Here is a 27,444-nt window from a genome sequence, read left to right on the forward strand (position 1 = left end):
GCTCTTTGCCGGACGTGAAGTGTGTTAGCCAAGAAAATCAAGGATTGTCCTTCACAGGTGGAGGATTTTGTGACAGACTGGTCGGGAGTACTGTCATGTGCCGATAAGGCAGTAAGGGACAGTTCAGCAGAACTTGCCTTTCTCTTTTCGATGTGTGTGCTGAAGAAGAGAAGTTGTGGTGTTTGTTCGCCATCAAAGGAGTGACCACTACTCAAAAGTCGGATCTGTTGTTCTCTCCCATAGACAAAGCTCATTTGTTCCCTCAAGACTTAGTGCAGATTTTACATCACTTCAGAAGAAGTCTACAAATGATCTATTGGCACAATACAGCAAACGTCCCAGAGACTTCCCAACCGTGAATACGAAGTCATTCTCTCCCCTCCAATCCCACTCCTTTCATGGGGGAAGACAATAGATCCAACCCAGACCTCACTCGAATCTGCGACCTCCCTCAAGATCGATTAAGAAATCAACCTTCAGACCAGCAACCAAAAAGTGAAGATCTAGTCCTTTGCGCTCCAGTAGAAGCCAGACTGCGCCTCTTTTGGAGGGAATGGAGTCAAAGAGGTGAGGAACCTTGGGTGGTCAAGGTACTGAAAGAAGGTTATGCCATTCCTTTCAAGAAGAACCCTCCTTTGGCCAAATCGCCAATCATATTAACAGCGTACTCGGCGGACTCTGAGAAATTTGTGGCCCTTTCGTGAGAAGTAGAATCCCTTCTGTGCAAGGGGGCAGTGGAGTTGGTCAAGGATCAAGAGTCGGAAGTCCCCAAATCATGGGAGGGGGGCTGGAGGCCCATTCTGGATGTCAGTGTCCTAAATCAGGGGGACTGGATGGTCACCCTGGGCATGCAAGATGCTTACTTTCATGTTCCAGTACATCGGGATTCCAGAAAATTTCTGCGATTCGTGTTTCAAGGGAAAGTTCTCCAATTTCACGCCCTGTGCTTCGGCCTGTCCACGGCCCCACAAGTTTTTACTCAGGTCCTTTCACCCTCTTTCCAAATGGCTTCACCTTCTCGTAATAAACATCTGCTACCCGGATGACTTGCTGCTCAGGTCTCTGTCGAGAGAGAAATGTACAGAGGACTAACGAAAACTCTTTGCCTAGCAAGGGAGTTAGGCTTTTTTATAAAAAATACTCATAAGTCGCAGGCGACTACAGTTCAACGGATTCTCTATTTGGGAATGACTCTGGACTCCTGACTTTTCGGGCTTTTCCCTCCCCCAGAAGAGTCGCTTCCTACCTTCAGTCTGTCAGAAAGTTCCTTTCTCTTCAATCACGTTCAGTGGCTCAATGGATGAGCCTATTAGGAACGTTAGCCTCAGTCGAGAAGTTCGTGAAACTGGGCAGACTTCACATGAGATCAATCCAATTCTATCTAAGAGCGAACTGGAGCAGGAAAACAAAAGAGGACTCCTTTATTTTCCCGATCACATTGGAGATCAAACAGGATCATCAGTGGTGGTCGTACGAAGACAGACTTCGTGAACGGAAGTCCCTCCTTCCAGTGAGCCATGAGCTAGACTTTTACTCTAATGGGGGAGGACCAGACAGGAGAAGATGAAGACAACAAAGATGAAGAGGAAGAGGAGAAAAACAATGAAGGAGAAGACAGTTTCCTGTGACGCTTCTTCACAACACGGCCAGACTTCTCTCGAAAAACGATGTTGACTCTGTCAACCACTGCTTCTATGAGAGCATCACAAGAAAGAGAGGGAATAGAAGTCACCAATGCAGTAGGGGGTCCAAAACTTTGCGAGGGAAATGCTGCTGATGGAGTTGGAGAAGCAGGCACCACCACGGAAGGGGTTCCAAAGCTCTGAGAAGGATACGCTGCTGACGGAGCAGGGTCGAAGCCACCACTGTGGAAGGGGGTCCAAAGTTCTGAGAGGGATATGCTGCCAACAGATCCGGAACCATATTTCTAAGTAGAGGTGTGAGGAGAGCCATTGAACCAGGAACTGTCAAGGTAGACAAGAAGGGAACGTGAAGGGGATTAGCCGCTGCAGCCCCAACTCAAAATGCTGGTCAGGCTACACCAAAGGCTGATGTGGCAACACCGGAACCAAAGATCCTGGTACAGCTAATGGGAGAGCAGCAGGACAGGCAGCTGTCAAGGCAGATGTCACGGGGACACGAGAGAACAGGAAATGGGTCAATAGGCCACCGAAGGATGGTACTCCTTGAAGGTCAAGAGGAGCCCAGATGCCAGCCATCTTTTGACCCTCTGATTCAGAAATAGAACGAAATGTGTTGAGGGAGAGGGAGAAAACATGTTAGGTTTAGGCAAGAAGTATCCTCGTACGACTAAATATGAAACCCTCGCCTGGAAACACGAAAAACCTGCCTTGTCTTAATCCTCTCAATCTACACAACATCTGAAAGACTAATACATTACAACTTTCCAAGATATTGTGTGGTCAAAAATAAAAAAACATTGTTTGTTCTTGAAAAAGCATTTCAGAACAAGGAGGAAAAGAACATCGAAGAGCGAAGTTCTTAAAAACAAGGCTGAGAGGTGTCTAAAAATAGAACAGTTGGCAGTCAAGAGTTAGATACTATCCCTGCAACTCTCCACAGTTACGTGATATTAAAGAAAACAGAATACACAAAACATACACCAAGGAGATAGGTGTTCAGTTTGCATAAATAAAACAGAATACACAAAACATACACCAAGGAGATAGGTGTTCAGTTTGCATAAATATGAAAAGGCAAAAAGAAAGTAAGTAAAATGATATATAAGATATAAGAAAGGCTCCAAAACTTATACAGAATAAAACGAGCCAATATGGCTACGTAGCAAGAATAAGTGAATTCGTATATCATTAGCGAGACAGAAAAACATGTTGAAATGTTTCAATATATCAATATATGCAAAGTATAAACAAAAAATATAAACAGTATATCATAAAAACAAATATATTCAAACAAAGAAGAGAAGTCGAACAGCAGGTCAGAGAAAGAAACGCACATCTTGATGTGATGGCAGCCAAAAGAAAACTGTGTAGAATTGAATGCGCACCGACTTGGTGGGCAGTGCTTCTGCCCCTACCATTGGTAGCTATTACCCTATTACCTTGCAAAAGTTTAACGGCCGGATTTCCAGCTCACTGAAAGTTAATCCCAAAATACCAGATGCTACACCAGACTTTTATTTCCTGATGCCCCAAGTCTCACCATGAATGGAGACTTTTATTTTATGGGAAAATCTTTTGGAACAGCCTCCACCTCCTTTATTTCTTCCCATAGTTACCTTAACTTCTCATTTGCTGATGATCAGGTATAACCTTAGGAAGAGTGATTCCTGGAGGTTGTGGCAGTGGCTGCCATGGAGATGGCAGGTCCTATCCCTTTGCCCTTTACCCATGCACTTGACAGGATTTGTGATTTGGTATAAAAAACAGGGTTTTCATCCACTAGTGTCCAATGTTTCCATAATGACTTTATTCTGGGGAATATCTTTTCTCTTTTGCAAAATTTTGCCCCACTTTCTGTTCAGGCCATCCTAAAAAAACTTGCTTCTAGCAGCTACAGAACATTTTTGTTACTTGGCCAGTGGTTCTATGGTCTACCATAAACCTCCATGCTGATTATCAGGAATAGTCTTAAACCTTTATGCCCTGAAAGGCCACAATCGATACTTTGCCAATAGAAGTTGAATTGCCACGATTGTGGCAGTCCAACTTCTTCTGGCCTTTACCTGATGTTTACATATTATGGCAGTGATGTATTTTTAGAACAGAAGTCGAGGGCTATCATTGGCTAACAAGTTTCTATGGCAACCAGCCAGCCGCCCACATTATAATTTTCTTCTTGACAAGAAGGAAGCAGTCTTTTGTTCATTTAAATATGCAGACATGTGCAATTAGAGTTTTTGTGTTTTTTAATGCTATTCTGTTAGTAAGGAGGTTTGAATGCATAGTTAATACAGTGTGTATATGTTAATGTATATAGGCTACATCTTTTTTATGTTATCAGTGGTTTGTTTATGTTCGAACAGGGGAAGAGTACGATCTATTCCAATTATAGTGTACATTCTTAAATAAAATAATTTTTGTCAAATACAATGATTTCAAATGATTCTGGGGTGCAGTAAGTAAGCCCATGTTTATTTGGGTAATTTTTTGTTTTTTTTAAACTGCTTTTGTTTAATAAATGTGGTCTTATTTTTGGAGAATTCTCAAGTTTCAATACTTCCACTATACACATCAGGACTCTGGCTTTATTTTATTATATAATTATACAGTTTTATTATGAAAAATAATTTGTCAAGAAAAAAGCAAAAAATTTTTTTCTTTGATATTTGCTATTTTACCTCTATCTTCTGATATTTGCTATTTTACCTCTATCTTCTGGCTACAGCAAAATATCACTACCTCTGGAGCATAGGGGTTAAGAAGGTGACTCTCCAGAGGTTGTTGCAGTGGCTGCCATGAAGATGGCAGACTCTTCCCTCTGCCATTTACTTGTCCCCTCTAAGGATTCATATTTAGGTACAATGAACCAGGTTCTCATCTCTCTGGTCCTTGCTTCCCACAGTAAGACTTTTTTGCCTTTCTGTGTGGAACATGAAGCTTGGTCCCTCTTCTCTTTTTGTTCCACCCTCTTTTCAGGCTTTCTCCAGAAAGTTGTTTTTGCAGCAGTAGAGCATTTCATGCTTTTTTTTCTACTTTTATCTCCTGCAGTTCCATGGTCTACCATAAACTTCCAAGTCATAACCTATCTGTGGTTCCCATAGCATCACATTTTGCACTCCTATTAAATATTTTCCTTCTAAAAGTTGTATTTTGATTGCTGTTGCCCTTTCTGGATGTTTCAGTGGACTCCTTACCCTTTTATGAGAAAATCTTGGATCTGTTCTTCTGACATTAGCTGCCCTCTAGCTGATTACATCTTTCTATCCTGCTTACTCTCATAACCAAGAGCTCTGTGCTATACTTGAGAGAAGGCCTTTGACCTTGGCATGTGATGGAGAGTCTGTAAACATTTCAAGTCAAGTATTTTCGTCATGGTGCTTCTGTGCTTCAGGTCAAGGGACCTGGTTACTCATCATCCTCTTCTTGACAACTTAATTCCTCTCCTCTTTAGCACACATGGAGATATGCTTTTCTTGAAGCCCGTCTTTACTAATAGGTGCATGGCACACGTACTGTCTAGGGTTACATTGTCCATTGTATACATTACTTCTGGAAGCTACCTGCATTTCCTTGGTCACATTGACTCTGCCATATGGTTTTCACTGTGGGTTGGACTCTGATATTTGTCTACTTTATCTTCAGAGGTTCATCTGCTTGGTCTTCCCAGGTAAATTGCAAGTCAAGCTTATTATGATTAATGGATTTATCTAACAATGTGTTTTTACAATAAATTAAGTTTTTATACAATCTATTAATTATCTTTAATGCCCTCCTCCCTTTCCCTCAGTCTCAGGATGGAGGTTAGAGTGTCAGCTAGCCATACATATGCAGTGCGACTTTTCTTATTCCAAACTCTTTCAGACTGGTGTCACTGGGTCTATATTTCACTTGAAGTAGAGGCTAATTATGACTAGTGTAAAATGACATTTTTATAATAAAATAAAGTTTTGTGTATGCTTACCCAGTAATTACATAGCTATTAGTTTCTTTTAACCGGCAGCTTAAAATTTTGAAATTGCGGGTCACACTAGTTTGTTTTGGTTATGGTGACATGCCCCGCCCACTTTCGGGTATAAGAGAAGGTACAACATAGCAAAGAGCTTCAATTTGTTTATGCCCTTATGTCCCAGTGAGGGGGAGCGGGTGGGCTCCGATCATGTAATTACTGGGTAAGCATATATAAAACTTTATCATAAAAATGTCATTTTTATATAAGTAACTTACCCAGTAATTACATAGCTGATTTCCACATTGAATGGAGGTGGGAATGTTGGACATATCTACCCCAAAACATTATTAATAGTAATGAGTTGAGAATATAAATTTGCTAACATTGAATCAATGTTGTTAAACCTTACCTGATAAGAGAGCTGCTACAGGTAGATACTGCCTCTGGTTGGCGCTCATCTTATCTAGTAGAGGCGAGGTGGTAAAGCCTTGAAGGCCTACTACTACAGTGGGTGCTTTGGAGTGATGGACTAATTTCCGAGGGCTTGCAAAGTACAAGATGCCCCTGCCCAGGGTGCAGTACCACACAAAATAACCACCAAAAAACCAGATTAAAAACACCAATACCCAACCATTAAAACCAAAAGACTGGAGGGTACTACAAGTACATAGTACTCCCAGGCTCCCCAAAAACTCAACACCGTAAGCAAGGCGAAGAGATTAAAGAAAGGACATTGCTTTCTATGTTTCCTCCCCCAGCACCACGCCAGCCGTGTAAAATGGACCGAAGGTACTGCACTGATCGTAAGTAGTCTCGATATCCTTTAAATACAGTAATGGGAAGCAAACACTGACTTGCACTTCCAAAACTTCGCTTCACAATTGATGTGGGGGATAAATTGCAGTTAAACACCAAATTGATGTGGGGGATAAATTGCAGTTAAACACTAAAGACGTAGCGACCGCTGTTATCTCATGGGGTTTTACCTTGTAAGAGGAGAGTGAGTCTTCACTCACCATGGAATGTGCTTCCGAAATCAGTGTCCTCAGAAAAAATGCCAGGGCATTCTTAGACAAGGGTCAAGAGGGATATTTCACAGAACACCAAAGATTCCTTGAAGTACTACAAATGTCCTTCGTTCTGTGAAGATAAAAGTTAAGGGCCCTTACTGGACAGAGAGTTCTTTCTTCTTCAAACGGCCCTACTATCTCAGACAAGCTCTTGATCGTAAAAGAACAAGGCCATGGATTCGATGGCAATTCATCTAGGAAAAGGAGCAAACTGCATTCCCCTGAGAAAATCCGATGTCTCTGTCTAAAGCATGGATTTCACTGGATCTCTTGGAGGTGGCCAAGGCAACCAGAAAAAGTTTTCCTGGTTAGATCCCTTAAAGAGATAGATTGATGGGCTCAAAACGTGAACTGGACAGCCACCTAAGTACCACGTCTAAGTTCCGGGACAGCAAAGGTTTTTCTTTAAGCTTTGCGGCATCAAAGGACTTAACAAGATCGAACAAATCCTGGTTAGACAATAAGTCCATTCCTTTATGGCAGAAAACTGAGCTAAGCATAGCTCTGTAGTCTTTAATGGTAGAGGTGGAAAGTCTTTTAGTGGAGCGTAGGAACAGAAGAAAGTCCGCTATTTCTGCTACAGAGGTATCAGAAGAGGACACGTTATTTCGTCTGCACCAGGACCTGAAGATGGACCCTTTAGTCTGGTAGACATTATCTGATATATGTCTTGTACACTTTGCAATTGCATCTGCAGCTGCTCTTGAAAAGCCCTTCTTTCGGAGCAGTCGCCTAACAGTTTGAATCCTGTTAGAGCCAGAGAAGACAGGTTTTGGTGGAACCAACGGAAGTGAGGTTGCCTGAGAAGTTGTTGCTTCTGCGGGCAGCAGTCTCAGGAAGTCCGCAGTAAGTTCTAGTAGATCCCAGAACCACTCTTTTGCTGGCCAGAAGGGGGCCATCAAGATCATGGACAGGTTTTGATGAGACCGGAATTTGTTGATGACTTGTCTCACTAAACTGAATGGGGGAAAAGCATACAGATCTTTGTTCGACCAATCCTGCAACATTGTATCAGTTGCCCATGCCAAGGGATCTGGTACTGGTGAGCAGAAAAGAGGAAGTCTGTGATTCCTGGAGGATGCGAACAAATCTATCACAGGTTTCCCCCCAGGGCTTCCACAGATCCAGACAAACAAACGGGTCTAATGTCCATTCTGTGGGAAGGGTCTGTCTTTGACGGCTCAATTCGTCTGCCAGAATGTTGAGTCTCCCCTGGATAAAACATTTTGTCACTTGAGTATAATCCTGGTGTGACAAAGACGACTCCTTGCCACTTCGTACAGGGAGAAAGAGTGGGTTCCCCCTTGTTTCTTGATGTATGCCAGTGCCGTCGTGCTGTCTGAATACACTGCTACTGTCCTCCCCCGAATTTCTGAAGTGAAGCACTGTAGGCCCAGAAATACTGCCTGTAATTCTTTTACGTTGATGTGCCAGTTTTGCTCTTCCTGAGACCAGGTCCCTGACACTTCTTTCAACCCCGAAAGAGGTCCCCAACCTAGGTTTGACGCATCTGAAAAGAACTCTAGGCTGGGGTTCAGAGGTTGAAGAGATTTCCCTTCTGATAGTCTCCTCCTGGAATTCCACCGACGAAGGTCCTCCTTGATTTCCACTGTTATTGGGAACACAAATTAGTCTGGAAACTTTTTCCTGTTCCATCTGGCTCTGAGGAAGAATTTGAGAGGTCTCAGGTGAAGTCTTCCCAGAGTGACGAATTGTTCTAAGGATGAGAGGGTGCCTAGAAGACTTATCCACTGATTGGCCGAGCAAAAGTTTAGTTCCAGAAATTCTTCCACTGTCTGGAGACACTTTTTTTTATTCTCTTCAGATGTACTGGAATGTGAAAGTACACGTCTGCATGTCAATGGATGCCATCCATTTCCCCTGGCAAATGGATACAAGGACCGACTGGTTTGTTTTCATCTTGAATGTTGTCTTTTTGAGGGGGGGGTAATATCTCTATGTCTGCTATTAGACAGCAAATCCTTTACTTCATCAAGCAGGCTAATCCTGACTCAGTCCCTAGAGTTCACGATATTAGAGCTGTGGCCACCTCTATTAACTACTTCCATTACATGAATTTTATGGATCTTACCAAATACACTGGTTGGAAGTCACCCCTGGTTTTCAAACGTCACTATTTGAAATCCTTAGAAGCTTTAAATTCTCAGCAGTCGCGCAGGGAACATTGTCCCTCCCTCTAGTACCCTTTTCAGATTCCTAGTCAATTCTTCCTCCACTGCCTCAGTTATCCCCTTACAGTCATTTCAGTCAGGCGCCTTGACTTTATTACCTGACCGTGTTATCTGTATATTTGTCTAAATGACACATTTATGTTATAATGTTTTTAATTTGTATAGTTATTTTGTTTAAGTATATTTTTTATATTGTCATGTTAACTTTAAGCTCCCATCAGTTACATTTGTACATTACTTGTTATTATTGCTAGCAATTAAAATTTTTGGTGGACCTTTGGTCTTCTGTTCCCCTTACATTTTGTTATTTCATACAGTTTAAGAATGATATTTATTTCTCTGTTAATTTTTCAAGCTGACACGGACCCGATCCAGAAAAAGGGATTTGACAAAGGAAAAATCTATTTCTGGAGAGGGGACCGTCACCCGTGACCCACCTCTATCATATGTTGTCTCCCCATAGTAAACATCATTCTGGTGGGGGTGTTGCTTTCATGGAATGCGGCTAGCGGTGATTTGTATACTGTCCGCGAGTGGTGCATGGGTTTGTAACGGCACCTCTCTGTGGGACTTCTGACTTGGGTATCTCTATAGGATAAGGTTCCGTGTTTTTTAGTTCACCCTTTTCCATACACGACTCCATCTAATGGAGCTCGCTCTGGGGGTAGTAACTCCAGCATTTCATTTAGCTTTCTCTGGTATCTAGCAACGGATTACCTAGAAATAAGTGCTGAATGGACTTTTTCACCGGCTGACACGGGACCCGATCCAGAAATACATTTAAAACACATAAGTCCAAAACGGGTCTCCAGCCCCCCGATGACTTGGGCACTACAAAGAGACGGTTGTAGAATCCCGGAGAATGAATGCCCTCTTCCACCTCTATAGCCTCTTTCTGAACAAGGGACTCAACCTTTAGCAAGAGAGCAGCAAATCTCTCTGAGCCTGGAGAGTAAGCTGTCAATTCAACAGGCTTGCAGATTAGAGGAGGTTTGTTCAAAAAAGGGACAATGCAGCTCTCCAGGACAGACACTATCCAAGATTCCACTCCCTTTTGTTCCCACAGTTCCCAAAAGCAGAGGAACCGCGCTCCTACCTAAGTACGGAGGACTATGGTTTCATTTCTTGGACTTCTTGATGGAACGCTGTGGGAAACGGTTACAGGCAGTCCTCGGTTATCGGCGGGTGTTCCATTCTGGGGGCATGATGACAACCGAAAATCGGCGATTCCTGGCGCTTTTTCGGGGCTTATCGGCGCTGAAAAGCACCGATTTTTGGTTATCATCGCCTCTGTTAGGTATGTATCGGCGCCGATTTTGGCAGAAAATTGCCAATTTTCGCCGCTAGACAAGTGCCATAAAACCGGATCGCCATTAACCAAGCCCGCTGTTAACCGGGGACTGCCTGTATATGTTCTTGTTCTAGTCTGGGATCTAGAACGGAAGCTCCGAAAAGGAGTAGGCTGCAGCGGAGACGAAGATCTGGGGGGAAGAGTCGAAGAATTCTTGGGGCGTCTCATATATTGGGAGAGCAGGTCCTGAGTGTTCTTTTTCTGCAGGTCAGAGGCGATGTCCAGTTCTATAGCCTGTGGAAAAAGATACGTCTTGTCCAAGGAGGAGAATAGGAGGGCCGATCTCTGAGACGGAGTGACGCCTTTCGAAGTAAAAGAACACCAAAGCTCTCTTTTCTTAAGTACACCCGTGGCAAACAGACTAGCTAACTCCTGCGTACTATCGCAAACACCCCTGTCAATACAGGAAAGTACTCCTAAGAGATCTGAAGAGATTTCTTGAGGTAACAAGGAGCACTCTCTAAACTTGGCCTCCAGAGCGCCCACCACCCAGTCTAGGAAACTCATCACTTCGAACACCTTAAAAATATTCTTGAGAAGGTGCACTTCTCAAGGTGCGCAAGTTCTGAGGCTGAAAACATAATTTTGGCTGAGGCGAATGCTGATCTCCTAGCCAAGTCTATAAGGCCGGAGAAGTATCCCTGAGAGGAGGCAGAGACTCCCAGGGAAGGAGCTTCTCCGGTCACATAAAACCTGTAGCTCGATCTGGACAACTTGGAAGGTGGGAAAAAAACTGCTTTGCCTTGTTCCCTCTACTCAGAAAACCACCCTTCTACTTCATCCAGTAGGGGGGTTTCCATAAAGAAAGTTGAAGCAGGAACGGAGGGAGTAGCTGGCGAAAAGAAGCTTGGATAAGTCGCTAGCAGGAACCTCAACAGCGCAGAGTATGCCAACGAAGAAGCATCTTGATTTGAAACAACCTCTTCCTCAGAAGAGAAAGGAGAAAGCGATAAGCCCGCTGTCATCTGAGCTGTAGGAGCCGCCTTCTGAAGCAAACTGAGAATATTATCCAGTTTGCTCTGAATTGGGTCAACTGAAGGAGGAACAATGTCCGAGAAGACACTACTAAGAAGCGGAGGAGGAGCGGGCACCAATGGGCGATGTAGAGATGGGCCAGTGACGAAAGTTGGTGAACGGGCACCAGTGGTCGCTCAACCGCAAACGGGAGTTTGGGCGCTTCGACGCTAGTTGCTGGCCGCTCGGGCGCTGATTGAAGATGAAGGTGCTGGGTGCACAACCCCTGATGCAGTAGTTCCTTTATTCGATTAAGAACATCTCCGCGCCACAAGGCGCTTCGGCGCCAATTTATGATTGTCATCAGAAGAAGCAGAAGAAAATTGTTCCGGATTATCCAAGTGACTACATGATGGGCACACTGATTCCTTGCCCTTCTTACAAGGAACAGGGGAAGAAATCTCAAACACCACTGCATGCCTTTTCAGCAGGCGTGACTTGTCTGCATAGCGCCACGTGCCTGGGACTAAAATCTTCGGAGCTGGAGGACATAAAATGAGCACTCACTTGAAGGTCTTTCCAACGGCCTTTGGTTGCAGTCTGGGATTCATCAGCAGACTGAACTGAGGGGGCGACTGCTTGGGGGCAGACCCCATCACCTCCCTTAGGCTGCTAGTTTGACAATCAACTCGAAGCGAGTGTCGATTTTCGACTCCAGACTGACAATGGTGTTGGGGTCAGAAACAAGAAAGCCAGGTAAAAGAGAGGGTTGCAGAAGTGGAGGAGATGGAATGGGATCGGAAGACATTACAGGTGCAGTTGCATCCGACTTAGCGGATGAATCCTGACTAGCTAAAGCTTTACTAGATTCCCTAGCAATAGCTTTCCTCTTCCTATCTCTAGCTAGTTTCTTGAGATGTGAATCTAAAGTCTTCCACTTCTTTAAATCCCAGTCGCTACACTCTTCACAATGTGTATCCACTGAACATGTTTGTCCCCTACATTGAACACAAACATTGTGAGAGTCGTAAGATTCTTTAGTCAGTCTAGTATTGCAGCCTTTGCTAAAATACCTAATACTAGAACTACTAGTGTCAGACAGCCACGAAAATTCTAATACAAGTCCCAAAAACAGGCAAAGAGTTGTAAACCAATGATCAAAACTCACCTAACACTATCTTAATTATGCCAAAAGGCTACGAAAATAAATACTTCACCAATCGAAGATAGAGCAAACAACCAGCAAAGTTTAAATTTCAAAATTCAAGCTGCTGCCAACCACAGTCCTTCAACCATAGCTGGCAGAAACAAATTGAAGCTCTTTGCTTTGTTGTACCTTCTCTTACACCTGAAAGTGGGCGGGGCACATCACCATAACCAAAACAGAACTAGCGTGATTCGCAATTCAAAAGTTTAAGCTGCCGGTTAAAAGAAACTAATAGCTATGTAATTGCTGGGTAAGTTACTTACATAAAAACATAATTTAATTAGCATATAAGAAAGGAACGCAGTAAAGAAATACATTTGGCAGTGTTAGGCTAGTTATTTTGCTTCTTTTATCTTCAGAGATAACAAGAAAATCTTATCCATTTATCTTTTTTTATAGGATGATGACAGAGTTTTTGACAAGGGAGAGATGAATGGCTACAGAGAAGTAAGAACCGTTGCACAAGCTTGTGTGAAATCCCTTGCAAAAGCACTTGATTCTTGGTCAGACAGTGTGCATCCTCCTACATTTATTAAACAGGAAGTTATTCCCTACCTTTGCCTCAGTTTGGCAGACCAGTCCCAGAATGATATTAAAAATGATGTAATTTCATTAGGCACATTCATGAACATGTTAAGTGATGATATGAATCATGTTTATAATTTTATCTCCTCTCTTGAAAGTAAAGCTCTTTATTGTATAAAAAATGTTGATACATGGCTTGTAAAATTAGGCTGCCGTGCTGCCCTTTGGAAAGTTTTAAGTGTTTATTGTTGTACTGAATCACCTTTAGTGAAATTAGTATTTTTAAATTTGACTAAGAGTGCTATGAAAGGGACATACATAACTGAAATTATCAATAACCTTTCAGTATAGCCTTCAGACAGGAATTACCTGAATTGCTTTAAAATGTGGAATTATTTTCTATTAAAGAACTTCTTGTTCTCACTAAATATGGAGTAAGGTCTTCTACCTCCTCTGAATATTTTCACTACAATACCCCAGAGCAGTGCAGTATGTGATTAAATGTGTTCCTGCATATACTATACAGTACCATTTCACAACATATTTAGGCACTAGACAAAACAGGGAAGTCGTACATTACATATCTAATTGCAAAGAGGAACCCTACTGATCCCTATCAATAAAGGGAAGGTGTTTCTGAATCAACCTCTCAAGGCTTCAGGAACTGAAGAACTACTATAATTGGATCTCCCAGAGTCTGAGCATTCTTAGTTCAGTGACTCTCAAATCTAAAAACCAGAGGATACCTATTAGAGATAATCCTAACATGGAGGCAGGTAATTATATTAATCACACCACTGAGCTAAAAATCTTAACTGTCACAGTGTTAACCCTAAAGGTTGAGTAAGTTTGTGGCTATTTTCAGGGATAAAAAGTTCAAATGTAAAAGTTATTGAAGCATAGCTAATTAGTAAGCTTGAGTGACAAACCAACCATATTTGGAGAGGCTCATAGAGAATAATGGGCAAAGATGAAGAGACTGAGGATGAGAGACAAACTATCTTCCCACACAGGGTCTCCACTGATAGGCTGACCAGACTGGATCAAGACTTCCAAGTTAGACACTGGCCAACATACATAGTGAACCAAACTGTAAGCCCTATCCAGTTTCATGGGAAAGGGGTTAAGGAGTGTGAATATTTAAGTGGTGGTGAGGTCCCTCCCCCTATGGTCTCAGTCATGGAACTTTTATTCCTTCAAAGAGACCGGCCCCAATGACTTAGGGTAAATGATATAGGGAACAGCAAAAGTTATAAATATTAAACCCATACAGAAGAAAATAATAAAGGATAGTGAAAAGAAAGGGCACACTGAAATCCCAAAGCAATTCTTTGAAGAAACACTACCTATAAAAAAAGTCATCTTTGTACATCTGTCACAGAAAGCACAAAATTGAAAGGTCTAGAATGGCCTGAAAAATCAATGGTAGGGGAGGATTAATGGGCAAGACAAAATTTCTTTTAGCTGTAACAAGATGGCAAACAAAACTAATATTCCTTTTAATAAGTCACCATAATGCTAATTATTATTATTAGGTAATTTAACCAGACCATCAAGTTGAAATACTTTACTATTATGGGGCTGGCCCAGCCTAGACAAAGCTATATAATCACTGCTACAAAAGGCTTTTACAAACAACTGAAAGAAAGAAATAAGCAAGCTTAAGTAAGGAAGGGATGTGACTGAGACTGGTTTAGCATTACCAAAACCATTGTAAAAATAAAAGTGAATACAATACTAGGCAGAGAAATTCTAGAAAAACTTAACCATATTAAATAATTTCTAAAAAAACTGTGGGAATCAGTAAAAACACTTATGAAGAAAGCAAGGGATCTACAAATTATAGATTATAAAAAATTTGGGTTAGGATACTTCAGGTTGGGCGGCAGAAGTTACACTCCAGTATGCCCTGATGCCTGGTATGGATTGAGATTCTGGACTGATGGTTATGCTCCATTGTTTCTTTAGACCTGTTAATATTTGCCAACAAGTTGGTTGGTGCTGAAAATGAATATTCATCTTGTTAAACCATCTCTAACAGAGTGCAGAGTACAATTCTGGGACCATTTATTTAATGAGATTCCTCATCACATGAAACTGTGCTGTGTAACTTACTTTTTTTTCAGGATGTGTGGTGCAGTAATAAAAATGTAAAAACTATGTTGAATTTCTACTTATTTTATATCCTTGAATCTTTTAAAAGAACCATGCACACTGTTTGTCTTCTCTATCCCTTGGATATTGGTGCACCAAATGTTTTGTATCCATATATAATGGAATCACCCACTTGCAGCCTGTGGCCATACTTGAAAAACTAACCAAAGAGACTAATCAGTTTCTACACAATGACATGCAATAGGTTCAAAACATCAGCGTTAACCACATTTTTTCGTCCTTTACATTTCATGAAAAGCTAATGAAAACATTCTTGTTACAATCTGGGAGTAGGCAAACTTATCATAAAACCATTCAACATATCTACACATCAGTAACAATTATCACTGGTAAGACCAAAATTAATGTACAATTGACCAAACTGTATAACACTTGCATAAAACTTTATGCTTTACATGGCAGGCAGCAAAGGCTTAAACCAATCACCTTGGCTGTACAGTATTCTTAAATTAATTTATCCAGGCCACAAACATTTCTAAACTCATGGGACAGGCCCAATGATTCATTTTTAGAAATGGGGTGCAAACTGGAGCAAGAGAATTACAGTCACCTACACAGAAGGAAACCAAAGGGAACAGACAAATAGTAAATACCAAACAGCAATGTATGTTTGGTCGAAAAGACATTTAACATTGACTACAAGTCATGCAGGGATAATAGTGGCACCACCCCTTGAAAGGAGACTACTTGGTTTCTGTTCAGTGCTACCACAGAGTCTCATTTCTAAAATCTCATAGGGCTTGCCCATACAATTTTTTCGACAGCTAGGTTTGAAGACACCACAGAAGACAGGTGAAAATGGAATAGCAGAAAGCAACACAACTGGAGGCAAGAGGGATATTGCTAAGAACCTTTAGTACCATTAACAGTGAGTCATAGACGGCCACTTGTTGAAATTCTCAGCTTTCAAAGGGCTCATAAATAGGGCTGGAGGAAGAAGAGAACTATTTAACGTCTAGCACAAGTAATTTTTTTCATTCAGACTGCTTTATTCTATTATTTTTCACTTTCAGAGACTGTCTACTTTAAAAAAATATGATAAAGGATGAGAGAGAACTGCAGAGGCAGAAAAAATTAAAGAAAGGTGAGGAACCTGGATTTAAGGCATGCTAAATGCATGGAAAAATCTATTGGATGTTATTGTCCAAAATGAGAAAACATCCTCATGGAATTGTCATCATCATATAGACCAATTTTACACCACTTTTCCCCTTTATGGGTTTATACATAAAATGAGTGCTCTCCCATCCTCTGTCCTGTGCACAATCTACCTGAATTCCCATATGGTAAAGGTCTTCATGATTTCACGGGCTTTCCTGCACCTTGCATATCTACTGTTTTTCTGACTTAATAGTTCCTCATTCCTCATCACATGTCCAAATCTCCTGTCTTTGAGAGCTCAGCCTTATTTTCTAGCCAATAGACACCACATCTCTCTACTATCTCTTATTTCATCCAGATTGCAGCTACTCTCTTCCCTGCTTCTCAGACCCCTCCATCATAACCCTTATGAAATATACTGTATCTGTAATTCCATTTATTTGTCAAGCAATTTTCCAAAAAATGGAACACCATAAGTAAAAAAGATAAAGAGGTAAAATACAGTATCTGCTGTACATACATAAGCAGTAATGTAAATAACAATTAAGGCAGTGGTGCACAGCACTGAACTTATAAGAATCTTTATCAGTAACACTGCCAGGAAGACCATCCCAATTTTACAATCCTCTGATGCTTGAAACAAGCAGAATGTGCATGCTGATGCTCTGTAAAGCAAGTACAAGCAATAATTCTAGAGGCGGGAAAATGGAATTATTACAATTGTTGGGAATAAGGAAGCTACCTCTTAAAGCAATCCTGTATTCTAGATGATCCTGGGAGTGCAGACATTCAGCTTGAGAGGAATACTCTGATAATAGTAGAGCCAAAGGTCAAGTGATGACTGCTCATGTACTCTGGAACCACTAGGTACAGAAGAGGGTTTCACTCTGGGATGTAGTGAAAGATCAAAAGTCCATCTAATTAGGGAACCCGACCCTAGGTAGCCTATCCAATCTGTGGGACAAAGGATGAATGCTAGTTTAAGGTTGCCACCAAAGCATAGCAAATTGAACAGAAAGTACCATTCATACAGCTTACCATACATCAGAATGCTTTAACAAAAGGTATTTAAGGATGAAACCTGTGGCACAAAATATAAGCTGCAACTATGGGGATGTCCTGTTTATGGTGTCTTGGCTGTTCTTCAGGTCTTCATATGTTCAAAACATCAGCTCCCACATATGACTCAAGTACCTCAATGATTTTCCCAGGAAGCTGTCTACTGTGCTTGCCAACCTGAAATGGCATTTCAAAAGATAAATCCATTATCAAGCACAATACATGAACATGTTAGCACCCACACATCAATCACCATCATGATTGTTTTTACATCAGATTTTCCCTTTAAAAAGTTCAACATAAAATGAGTTCTTTCTACTTTTCTGCCTTGTGCACCCTTTTTCTGAGCACCCATCTAACTTAATTCTTCCTTTTTACCCTTTTTTATTTAGGGTTCCCGCACATATAGGCAATAAGGATACCAGAATGATGATAAAACAGCCTAGGTTTCAAGACTATAAGTAAAACGAAAAATTAAATTCCTGGATAAAATTTACGTTCATTCTAAAAGAGGAGGTACGTTAATAAGCTTTAAATTATATCCAAAACATGAAATACAGAAATGAAGTGTCAACCACCATAGAGAAATTAGAATACACATACCTCTTCATATACCTCAACTACCCATTTAAAATTACTGTAATTCTAATGCTTAGGATGACATTCCATGTAATCTAAACAAACCTTACTATGATTATTGTATCTGACAGAAATAACAAACGATCAGTTATTTTTATTTATTTACCTTACCATCAAACTTTTTCCTGCAAGACATTGCAAGTTTTAAAAGACAACCTTTCTTATGTCTATCAGAGATAACATTCTCACTCTGCTTCAAACTCTCAACTTCAAACAAGATTTTTATCACTCATAATTATATTTTCACAACTGGAAACAAAGACCCTTCCCAAGGTTTTACAATTAACTAAGCTATTCCGAGATGACCTGAGCAAGGGCTCAAGTGAATTTAGGGGACAAATTTGAAGGCATGAAACACTACAATTGCTAATGCATGACTATGTAAGTTTCCATTTCATAAAAGCACTGCAAACACACATTTACAACCCATTTCATAGTTATGTTGTATATTTAAAAGACAACATACAACCTATATGTGTGAGTCCTGCATTTCTACATGTGAGCAAGGTTATTTCTGAAACTAGTACCAATTAGCATTAAAAAACAAGATTTATGAAAAATATTTTTATTTTACCTCTATACACCATAGACTATTTTTGTGTAGTTACCCTGAATATTAAGGCACTTGTTATATTATGTGACTTAGATTTTGGATTCCCACATCATACACCACAGCTGTCACCTCATTCACAAATCCTTCCTTCTACTCATATTGAGGTCATGCCCCAAGGACCCACAGTAAACCAACATATTGTGTAAACCTGATGTGATTGTTGTAGCCATGTAGAATCGCAGGAGAGGCCTACTCCATTACAATGCAAAGCCTGTAACAAAACCTTCAAGCTTTCAGATGGGAAGTTTTGCACCATCCATCTTACAGCCTGGACCTATCCCTGAGCGACTTTTACCTTTTCAAGATAAAAGACTTTTTTGGAAGGAAAACAATTTGCAACTTAAGAAACGATGCTGGAAGCAGTCTTTGTTTCTGAATGTGCTGGTGGCAGAGGTGTATGACAATAAAATAAAAAACTTGTTACATTGTGCCTAATGTCCACAGTGTCTACATGGAAAAATAGTCTAAGATGTGTAGAAGCAAATTATGTTTTCTATGTAAATTGTTATCTGTTATTCTTTAACCCTACAATGGGCATTAGTTTCAAAATTACTCCCATGTTAAAAACACAAAGAAAACAGTGAATAATGGGAAAATTACTGTGCAGCAGTTACTGAACTGCATATTGATTAAAAATATATTCGTTATTAATAACTTCTTTCACATATTTAATGAATTTAAAACCAGTTACTACTTAAGAATCATAAATCACTTTTAAATACTGTACAATTTTATAAGGATTATATACAAATAAAAGTGTGCGCTACACAAATATAAAGCACCATGCAAATAAATAAGTTAATTACAGTCCTTTAATTCAATCAGGCCTAAAGCAATGATGCATATCTCTTCATGGACCACCTCATAACTTGAGCATATACATTTGAGATTAAGCTATACAGTATACAACAGGTAGACTGAATTCTCCCATTTATTTGCAAAGTTCAATTTCTTATCTACAGGTTCAAATATTTTACAACCTCTTAAGGAAAACATGTGCCAATGACTCCTTTAAAGACTCTACAGTCTTCACATCTTTCCACATACAGTTTTTTTCTATTGGCATCAGATTAACCCTGTGCAAAACTATTACAATTGGATCTTTTATGATGTTTCTTCTGGTTAAAGGCTGAATATGAAATCACTCAAGGCCAAGCACTGATACTCAACAAGGTCATTTAGTTTCACAACGAGTCTTTGAAAAAATTACTGACTTAATACAAACACCAAAATAATTAACTGCTGAGCAAAACACTTCATCTAAGAATACTCACAATTAGGCACAAACAAGTAACATTAAAACTATTTGGAACTGTCTATGCTAGCTACAGTTACCATAGGTGCTGATTGCCAGAAGCACATTGAACAAAAACAAAGAACTGACCTTGTAAAGCCCAGTGCCTGGTTTTCACCCTGACTGAATGCTCTTATCAAAGCCAAAAAATATGAACACAGGATTATCTAAGTTTTTCATTTTTGCACTGATAGCTACAATTATAAACTTGTTGAGATAATAAAATAAGGTAAAATTAATGCATCTCATGCCTCAAGATATATTCCTTTCTTGAAAGCATTAGGTTTTACTGTAATTATAGGTTTTCACATTGCTGTACAACTAGCTGTTCTTTTTTACCTTGCGGTATGCTTTCTAAACTTTACATTTGAAACTGACGCAGTAAAGTACTGACTACTTAGCTTTTAGACCAACTATAAAAATCCATAAAGAATGCTTATATTCAGTAAATAATTTTATTAATTGTGGTATGCATGTTCTCACTACTGGAAAAGTGAAGATACACATATGTGTGATTCAGTCATTAAGCGAATTTAACTAAAATGCAACTGTATCCTGGTACTTTTTTTTTTAAATAAAACACAGTGGGAGAGTAACTGAAAACAGGAGAGATAAATATGCACTGTTATTGTGGGTACCTCCTCCTGCTTAGTGAATTTTTCTACTGCATAAGAAAAACTCAAAGCTTTACATATAATTCACAAAATTATCATATTCTATGCATATCTTATGGATAAATTTTCATATTTAGATTTTAATATGAAAACCAAAGAAAGTGGAAACTGAGAATTCTTGACTATCCCAAGCTCAAAAGCAGATGAAAATATGAAGGTGAAAAAAAAGGTGAAATCAAACCTTGGAAGACATAATAGACTGCTTATTTGAAAGAAAAACTTAGGGAAAATGGAAATTGGAGAGTTTCCCATAGCTTAGCAGTACAAGAAAAAAATAGTCACTGTAATTAGCAATCCACTGACTACTGATCTCCCAAAAACTAACGTGAGCTGGTGGCAACATCAGCAACTGACACAAAGACAATATACTTGCAAGAGTGAAATATGTTTTAAGGTAGTACGGATACGGATAAAATACTGTGTCCAAGATACAATGCTTTTAAGATGCGAAGCACAAGATCCAAGTTAACCTGACTTCAGTGCAAAAAGATGAAAAAATGGCTAGCATGTGAAAAAACACTACAAATACAGCAGTCTCCTTTTACATAAAAGTATTAACTAGCAATAGATCTGAAAAAACTACAACTGGTTTACAATGATAAAAAAAAAAATTAATTTGGCAACTCAAGAGAGTAACACCTTACATATTACTAATCAAAGAATACTTCAATTTTCCAAAAATTTAAGCTTTAATCACAAAATCTAAAGTCTCAAACAACTTTCAAATAAGATTTCTTTGGGAATGGCTTTAGACCTGAATAGTACTGTACTATTCATTACCATGAATAAGAGACACTATAATCATTTGTTCACATGACAAAAAATGGGTTAGCAAGACTACAGTTAAAATAGGTATTACTGTATTGCCGAAGGGATCCCTTTTGGATAAGCACCCCTAAAAATTTTTCGGAAAACTGTGTTGCTTTTATTCAAAATTAAGCCAAAGAGATTAATAAATATTTTCATATTCATAAACTCTGTCATGAATGGCTGCTTCAGCATCTGGTAAGTACTCTCTTATGGACACATTTTAACATAACACCTATACAAAGAAATATGTTGTATAATACAATGTACAGTATTCATTATGACATCCTTAGTTAAGAAAATAACATGATTTCTACAGGAATAATAATAAACATTATTTTCTATCGGAAAAATCAATGCTAAGATTTCATTATCTAGTAGACCACAGATGAAGATAACTTCCCCAGCCTTGAGCACTTCCTCCTTCATCTCCACCTGTAAATATCACCAATAGCAGTATGAACAAAAGTGAAGCTTGCATCTTCTCTGTTACAATAAAGCTTTTCCTACCTGTTTACTAAGACACATACAACAAGCTTCTACATCTCTTACTCTATAAATGGCATTTAAGAACTAAATGAAATCTGTAAACTGGCACAACAGCAATCAAACTCCCGCTGCCACTGATTATTTAATGTTAAAACTTACTACCCGAACATCAGGTAAAGTTAGAGCTTCAAATTTTATAAATGATCAAATTAAAATTAATGATAAAAACTTTCTCTCAAGAAACACTACTTATATTTATTACTGAAAATAAAGGCAAATCATAATACAGTTTTTTATGAAGAAGCAAATGAAATTACAGTATTAGTTACTGTCATGCTAAACTATGCAAGTACTGTATATCTCTGTGCTACCAATTCCTCTAGATAAGTCATGGTCTCATGGCAATGAAAAGTAAAATCAAAACCCTAATGACAAAAGGTGGCTTAAGATTCAACTAAAAGTGACTGTTTATAAATCTGAAGAAGACTGTCTATGCATTAACAATGTCACTCACAAACCATTGAATTCCTATACACCATTACTCTCTCTTATTTTAATTTGTCACATTAATGTAAAACAGCAATGAGCTCAAGTGTTAAACCTGGTATAAACTATAACAACAAATAAAACTTACCAACAGCAAAATGTTCAAGGTCAGCAGTTTCTTGAGGAGACAGCTGGAGGACTGTTTTCAGCACTGGTACCATGTGCTTACGCTCTTCTCCATGTTTCATCACCAAAAACTGAGAGTTTAATCTCAACATTAGTAAAGCACTAGAACTGTCTTCCCTTAGACACTGTAAATACTAATTCAATGGAAGATATAGCTATTACAGTTTAAAAACTGGAAATATGAGATCTCATGTAAAAATCAGTATACAGTACAAATATCATCGTTAAAGTAATCCCTCAATTATCCAGATCTTCCTTATCTGGAACTCACCATTACCTAACATACCTGGACAGGGGCCAAGGAACAAAGATATATAATACTGTATATGCAATGCATTACTACCATAATACTATTCTCCTTGCATTTTAATACATTTTATCTATTTATTAATTTATTAATTTATTTTCTCTTTTTTGATAAGTGGGATCTCTTCTTTATGTATTTCCCTTTACCTCCTCTTACTTCTTCCTAATGAACATCTTATTCTGTGGAAACTTGAATTTCAAGTCAATGGCCCCTGTTGGCTTGTTCCATATGAATAGGTTTCATCTTATGCATAATAATAATAATATATGTTACAAAAAATTTGAAAAAACTGCTCTCCAATGGTTGGCAATGCTGAGCAGCCTTGGGAAAATGTTGGTAACATTGCTTACACTCATAAACAGACTGAGAAAGAGTTAGAGAGGTGGGGGGTGGCCTGGAGAAGTCTCTAAGGTTGGGGGGTCAGATGGCGGGGTACCGTGGGAAAGGAAGGCAGAGAGGCTGTGTAGAGAAAGAGTTGTTTTCGAAGGTGGTTGGAGTAGGGAAGCAGTTTTCTTGGCTGGGAGGGGGTGAAAATGCAGTGCTGGATGGCTAGAAAGTGGTAAGAAGGCATCTGACTTCACTAGAGATTTTTCTTGTTTCATGTTTTTACATTTATGCTTTTTCCACATTTGATTAAAGGATATGTACAGTACCGTACTGTAACAAAGCAAAAAAAAAAAGAGATATAGTATAGAGAGAATGAGAAGAGAGAAAACAACTGAGGCACTGCTTACAATGAAGCCTATAACACAAACACCCCTTCCCTTTTTTTATTTATTTTATGCTACAGTATTATCTTTTATATTTTTACTGTACAGTATTTTCTCATTCTTTATTTTTACAACTCAAAAGATAAACATTGTGTGCATATGGTACGTACATACGTGCACACTCCTTTGCTTTGGTTGGCAAAACATGTTGCCAACATCCACAAATTTGCATTTTAAATATTCTCACATAAGTTAGAGATGAAATATCAAGTGATAAAATATTCTCTTGTTATGATATGTATGATAATCATACTCAGAGTCAACTAAACTTGTAATGAAAGGGTACTGTGTAGTAAATCAAGCAAAGCAAGAAAAAAAGGCAACATGTGATATTGCACTAAGAATCATACACACAAACACATACACAATACGGAAGAGGTAGTGGTAGAGAGAAAAAGTTAGCTTTCACGATTGCTACTAGCTTAAAAGCATGACGTCTCACATAAGTCATGAAACGTCACTTTGTTTATCGATTTTTATTGTTTGACATGGATATGTCATCAGCTTAATAGCATATTGTAGAAAGTGTGGGCGTGGCAAAGCACTCACACTCTTCTTAAGTTTTCTAGGCATTTGTGGAAATGTATGCATTGTAATTTTTTGCTTTATAGTGGCTAACAGAAATAGCGTCATAAACTTATTGTACACTAATTGGCTACATCTGGAAAGTATCAGTGTACTCAGTAACAACCCGTTTTCCTTCTTTCTACATACAGTCATGCTTGATTAGTCACATATTTGAATTATCTGCAAATGGACTGCTTTCATGATGCTATTTCCCAAGCACCTGGCTGTCATTGCAGTGCTTGCAGCATTGCAGGTCCTGCTTGTGTTGTGTGTGGTTCTGTGCACTGTGTGTATGGGCCCTCCTCATCCTAAGAGGGCAAGGAAGGTGTTGATCCTTCAACAGAAACTCGAACTCATTGGGGGAATGAAGCAAAGCTGTTCTAAGTCACAAAACATTGAATATGGCACTGCCCAGTCAATCTTCCCAAGACTAAGATGAAGAAATATGCTACAGACTTTCATAAAAGGACAACCATGAGTCAAGCCCGCAAGATCATGGCAAAAGGTTGTTATGAGGACAGTGAAGAGTTGACCTTGATGGGGTTTCATCAGCAGAGGGCTGCTGGCATGAATGTGAGCAGTGCTGAGTTGAAGGCTGCAGTTACAAAGTTCGCAGGCTTGCATAAGATTGTGGACTTTAAGGCGTTGGAGGGTTGGCTGTTTCAATTTAATATTTGACATCGGATTTCTAATAAGAAGACTCCAGGTGAAGCTTTGGATGCTTCTGAGGAGAAAACAAAAGAATTTCTGCTGATGGAAATTTTCTTCATTGATGTTGATGTGCCAGATTCATCCAGTGACGAATTTAATGTCTATCTGCCACCTCTTGATAACCAGGACCCTCTAGACATCAAGGAGGCATAGGAAGGAGGAGATGCAGGTCTCGATGACAGTTGAGTTGGTAGAAGGGGAGGAGGTGGACTTTTAAACCTACTCACAAGTATTTAAGACTTGAGCCAAAGTTCTGTCTTCTGTCTACAGCAACATACAGCAGTTCCGTTAGCTCTTAATACCACATGCTTCAGATACCATATACATAAGATCATCCGTTCTATTGTTGTTGGAATACTGATCTATAGAGTGGATATTAGCAGTAAATGAAACAAGTCAAATTAGTACCTTAGTGCCTGAGGGTTTTTTGTCTCTTTATTACAAAACAGTAGAACAATTTCTAGGGCAGTAATATGAATGCTGGCATTAATCCTGTGCCACTGTTTATCTTGATTTTTTATGTCATATCAACTATTTATTTCTAACTTATCTTTAATTTTATTTTTATTTACTTTCACTGCTATATTCCTCTTTGTTTTTCATATAAGGTCATTTTATTTTGCAGCAGCAAGTTAATGATGATAACAGTAATAAATACTTTTACTAAGCTTATGTACACAGAGGAGATTAACCCTTAAATGCCTACTGGACGTATCATACGTCGACTAAAATTGTCTGTTGGGTGCCAAGTGGATGTACCGTACGTCGACTACAAAAAATTTCAACCTTCGGTCAACTTTGACTCGACCGAAATGGTAGAAAAATGCAATTGTAAGCTAAAACTCAAACTCTTATATTCTAGTAATATTCAATCATTTACCTTCATTTTGCAACAAATTGGAAGTCTCTAGCACAATATTTCGATTTATGGTGAATTTTTGAAAAAAACTTTTTCCTTACGTCCACGCGGTAACTTGGCCGAAAATTTCAGAAATTCTTTCGTCATTTTGTCGTAATTTTTGCACTGTTTTATATTAGCCCGTTACGTAAAAGTTTTATATATGAAAATGTGTGCAATTTCATATAAACTAAACAAAATACAACCCATGGTTGTAGCTTTTATCAGTTTGGAAATATTTTCATATGAATCTTGATAACTGCCAAAATTTCAACCTTGGTCAACTTTGACTCGACCGAAATGGGTCAAAAAACGCAATTGTAAGCTAAAACTCTTACATTCTAGTAATATTCAATCATTTTACCTTCATTTTGCAACAAATTGAAAGTCTCTAGCACAATATTTCGATTTATGATGAATTTTTGAAAAAACTTTTTTCCTTACGTCCGCCAGAAATTCTTTAAATCACGTTGTCGTAATGTTTGCACCGTTTTATATTAGTCGTTACATAAAGTTTTATTTATGGAAATGTGCGCAATTTCATGTAGAATACAACAGAAAATAACTCATGGTTGTAGCTCTTATCAGTTTCAAAATATTTTCATATAAATCATGATAACTGCTGCAAATTTCAACCTTAGGTCAACTTTAACTCGACCAAAATGGTAAAAAAAAAGCAATTATAAGCTAAAAACTCTTACATTCTAGTAATATTCAATCATGTACCTTCATTTTGCAACAAACTGGAAGTCTCTAGCACAATATTTCGATTTATGGTGAATTTAAAAAAAAAAAAACTTTTTCCTTACATCTGCTTGTGATAACTTCGGCGAACATCTCAGAAATTCTTTCAAATCACGTTATCGTAATGTTTGCATCATTTTACATTAGTCTTTACATAAACTTTTATATATGAAAATGTGCGCAATTTCATTTAGAATACAACAGAAAATAATTCATGGTTGTAGCTTTTATCACTTTTGAAATATTTTCACATAAATCACGATAACTGCCAAAATTTCAACCTTCGGTCAACTTTAACTCGACCGAAATGGTCGAAAAACGCAATTGTAAGCTAAAACTCTTACATTCTAGTAATATTCAATCATTTACCTTTATTTTGCAATAAATTGGAAGTCTCTAGCACAATATTTCGATTTATGGTGAATTTTGAAAAAAAACATTTTCCTTCGTCTGCGTGGTAACTTCGGCCGAACATCTCAGAAATTCTTTAAATCACGTTATCGTAATGTTTGCACCGTTTTATATTAGTCGTTACATAAACTTTTATATATGAAAATGTGCGCAATTTCATGTACAATACAACAGAAAATAACTCATGGTTGTAGCTTTTATCAGTTTTGAAATATTTTCATATAAATTATGATAAATAGAAAAAATTCAACTTTCGGTCAACTTTAACTCGACCGAAATGGTCGAAAACTGCAATTGTAAGCTAAAACACTTACAGTCTAGTAATATTCAATCAATTAGCTTCATTTTTCAACAAACGGGAAGTCTCTAGCACAATATTTCGATTTATGGTGAATTTTAAAAAAAAAAAAACATTTTTTTACGTCCATGGCGTTCACATTCATGCATCATATTGTGCTAATATTTTCTCTGTGTTGCTTTGATCGTTTTACAATTTGTTATATACCAAAATCATCGCAATTTAGAGTACAATACAAAGAAAAAAAAATAATCCGTTAGCTTTAACCGTTTTGCTCACAGCGCGATTTGTATAAAATTATATCCGTTAGCTTTAACCGTTTTG

The 27,444-nt window shown here is 38.7% G+C and overlaps 2 protein-coding genes across 13 annotated transcripts in view; one reads left to right on the forward strand and one right to left on the reverse strand.

The window, feature by feature from the left end:
- Positions 1–15,051, forward strand: part of LOC136844414 (tRNA (32-2'-O)-methyltransferase regulator THADA-like) — a 96,429-nt gene extending 81,378 nt beyond the window's left edge. For 3 of the 4 annotated variants that reach the window (XM_067113586.1, XM_067113584.1, XM_067113585.1), the window contains exon 10: positions 12,766–15,051. In XM_067113586.1, coding sequence (XP_066969687.1) covers positions 12,766–13,242 — 477 coding nt within the window. In that variant the 3' untranslated portion in view covers positions 13,243–15,051. The remainder of the gene's footprint in view (positions 1–12,765) is intronic. The other variant, XM_067113587.1, reaches the window with a different exon arrangement.
- A 2,898-nt stretch (positions 15,052–17,949) lies between these two features.
- LOC136844412 (GRIP and coiled-coil domain-containing protein 2-like) overlaps positions 17,950–27,444 on the reverse strand; it is a 415,740-nt gene continuing 406,245 nt past the window's right edge. For all 9 annotated transcript variants that reach the window (XM_067113578.1, XM_067113581.1, XM_067113577.1 and 6 more), the window contains 2 exons: positions 22,377–22,485; positions 17,950–21,688 (listed from right to left, as the gene is read on the reverse strand). In XM_067113578.1, the coding sequence (XP_066969679.1) occupies positions 21,624–21,688; positions 22,377–22,485 (174 nt within the window). In that variant the 3' untranslated portion in view covers positions 17,950–21,623. The remainder of the gene's footprint in view (positions 21,689–22,376; positions 22,486–27,444) is intronic.

Source organism: Macrobrachium rosenbergii, chromosome 12 (genome assembly GCF_040412425.1).
Source record: "Macrobrachium rosenbergii isolate ZJJX-2024 chromosome 12, ASM4041242v1, whole genome shotgun sequence".
Lineage (NCBI taxonomy): Eukaryota > Metazoa > Arthropoda > Malacostraca > Decapoda > Palaemonidae > Macrobrachium > Macrobrachium rosenbergii.